The 2,332-nt window shown below is 69.3% G+C and overlaps 1 protein-coding gene across 1 annotated transcript; it reads left to right on the top strand.

Annotated features, from left to right (window-relative positions):
• The first annotated feature begins 647 nt into the window (after positions 1-647).
• BHLHE22 (basic helix-loop-helix family member e22) lies at positions 648-1,618 on the top strand. Its single transcript, XM_076332203.1, has one exon. It carries the CDS (start codon positions 701-703, stop codon positions 1,607-1,609), a length of 909 nt encoding a protein of 302 aa, XP_076188318.1. The 5' UTR covers positions 648-700; the 3' UTR covers positions 1,610-1,618.
• The last annotated feature ends 714 nt before the right edge of the window (positions 1,619-2,332 follow it).

The following is a 2,332-nucleotide window of genomic DNA, read 5'->3' as shown; positions in this document are numbered from 1 at the left end:
CAACGTCTTGCAAACATATGCGTTAAGCTGTGTATACAGATGGCAGGGAGAATAATGGAGCAGGCGCCTCTTATAAAGCTCTAGCTGCTGCCTGTCTTCAGACCTGGGAAATGAAACTATTCAGACTCAGGGCCAGATAGCGCCTGGGATTGTTTGTTACCGTTTTAATCCTATTAATTAAAACGTTAACCTGATTGGGTAGAAAGCTCTGTCCCAACAGGCGAGTCTTCTTCATAATAACCTACTCTCAGAGATAATGATGTAAAAGACTCCCCCGTCTGCGGCGGCTGCTGGTTGATGGGTCCGGAAATCTCTTGAAGGTGAATCCAAGCAAGATAAACGGTGGAAGCGGCTCCGCCGGCAGCGCACAATGCCCCAGCGCGGCGCCTGCTGAGGGCGAGCCGGAGCCGGAGCCGGAGCCGCAGCCGGAGCCACAGCCCGAGCCACAGCCACAGCCGGAGCCGCAGCCCGAGCCGGAGCCGCAGCCGCCTCCGGAGCCGCAGCCCAAGCCGCCGCCGCAGCCGGAGCCGGAGCCGGGGCAGCCGCGGCGCCGGGCACGGCGCAGCCCCGGCGGGAGCCGGGAGGCGATTTCTGCCAGCGGGACGCCGGGGAGCCGCCCGCCGCGGCGCGGAGCCTTGGAGGAGCGGGCCGGGAGCTGAGGGGGGCGGAGGAGGCGGAGGCGGAGGCGAGCGGGGCGCCGATGGAGCGGGCGCTGGGGCTGCCCGCAGAAGAGGACCTCTTCCACAAGAGCCTCGCCGCCTCGGCCAAGCGCATGGAGTCCGCCTTCCGCTCGCCCCCGGGGCTCGACCTCTCCCACCCCCGCGACCGCCAGCCCTCGCCGCTCGCCTGCTACGAGGCGGCGGAGCCCGAGGCGCTGCTGCAGCCCGGCGTCGGCGGCGACCCGCTGGCGCTGCCGCCGGGCTCCGTCTGCGTCAAGTACGGCGAGAGCGCCAGCCGCAGCTCGGTGGCCGAGAGCAGCGGCGGCGAGCAGAGCCCCGACGACGACAGCGACGGCCGCTGCGAGCTGGTGCTGCGCGGCGCCGGGGGGGACCCGCGCGTCGCCTCGCCGGCGGCGGGCGGCGGCGGCGGCGGCGGCGGGGGGGGCGGGGGGCTGAAGGCGGCCGAGGGCGGCTGCTCCAACAGCCACGGGCACGGCGGCAGCAAGAAGTCCAAGGAGCAGAAGGCGCTGCGCCTCAACATCAACGCGCGGGAGCGGCGGCGGATGCACGACCTGAACGACGCGCTGGACGAGCTGCGGGCGGTCATCCCCTACGCGCACAGCCCCTCGGTGCGGAAGCTCTCCAAGATCGCCACGCTCCTCCTGGCCAAGAACTACATCCTGATGCAGGCGCAGGCCCTGGAGGAGATGCGGCGGCTGGTGGCTTATCTCAACCAGGGCCAGGCCATCTCGGCCGCCTCCCTGCCCAGCTCCGCCGCGGCGGCGGCGGCGGCGGCGGCGGCGCTGCACCCCGCCCTCGGCGCCTACGAGCAGGCGGCCGGCTACCCCTTCAGCGCCGGGCTGCCCCCCGCCACCTCCTGCCCGGAGAAATGTGCCATTTTCAACAGCGTCTCCTCCAGCCTCTGCAAACAGTGCACGGAGAAGCCTTAAGCGCCGCCGCCGTTGCCGCCCCCCGCCGCCGCCGCGGCCCCGGGGAGCGGCGACAGCCGGCGGCCCGGACCCGGAGGCGGACCCGGGCCGGGGGGCGCGGGGGCGGCGGAGGGACTGACCGCTGCCCGGCCCCCGCCTCCCTCCGCCCGGCCTCGCCTCGCCTCCCTCTTCTCCTCGGGTTTTGCCGAGGCGGGACCGCGACGGGAGCCGGCGCGCGTGCGGCGCCGGGGAGGGGGCGCGGGGCCGGGGGTGCCGCGGGGAGGAATCCCCGGCCCGGGGGGTGCTGGGGGGGGCTCGCTCTCGCCGGGCGACCGCTGCGCGTCCGGACAAAGGAGAGGCCGAGAAATAGCAGGCCGGGCTGGGAGCCGGGGCTAGCGCCGGGGAAGGGGACGGAGAGGGGCCCCCACCCCGCTCTCCCGGCCCCGGCGGCCGCGCGGGGCGCCGCGGATCCCGGCCCCGGCGAGGGGAAGGGGCCGCAGCGACCCGGGCGCGGAGGTGGATGGGACAAATCAGAGAGGGCACTTGAACATAGATTTTTTTTTTTAATTATTATTAGCAGTATTATTATTATTATTCTGAGCCAGGAAACAAACAAACTTGAAATGTAAACTTATTATTTAAGCGACTCGCAGAAACAAAGAGACTGGACCATTGCTATGGAAGACTTTGTATTTTTTACCGTCTCTAAACTTTGATCCTGTGAAAATGCACAAAGTTTGGTGA

This window comes from Aptenodytes patagonicus, chromosome 2 (assembly GCF_965638725.1).
Source record: "Aptenodytes patagonicus chromosome 2, bAptPat1.pri.cur, whole genome shotgun sequence".
Lineage (NCBI taxonomy): Eukaryota > Metazoa > Chordata > Aves > Sphenisciformes > Spheniscidae > Aptenodytes > Aptenodytes patagonicus.
Note: the sequence above shows the minus strand (reverse complement) of the source record. Positions and strands in the feature narration are given on the sequence as shown.

Bases quoted from the DNA above. Each gene is read 5' to 3' on its own strand.
- BHLHE22 (XM_076332203.1), top strand. From the start codon at position 701: ATGGAGCGGGCGCTGGGGCTGCCCGCAGAAGAGGACCTCTTCCACAAG.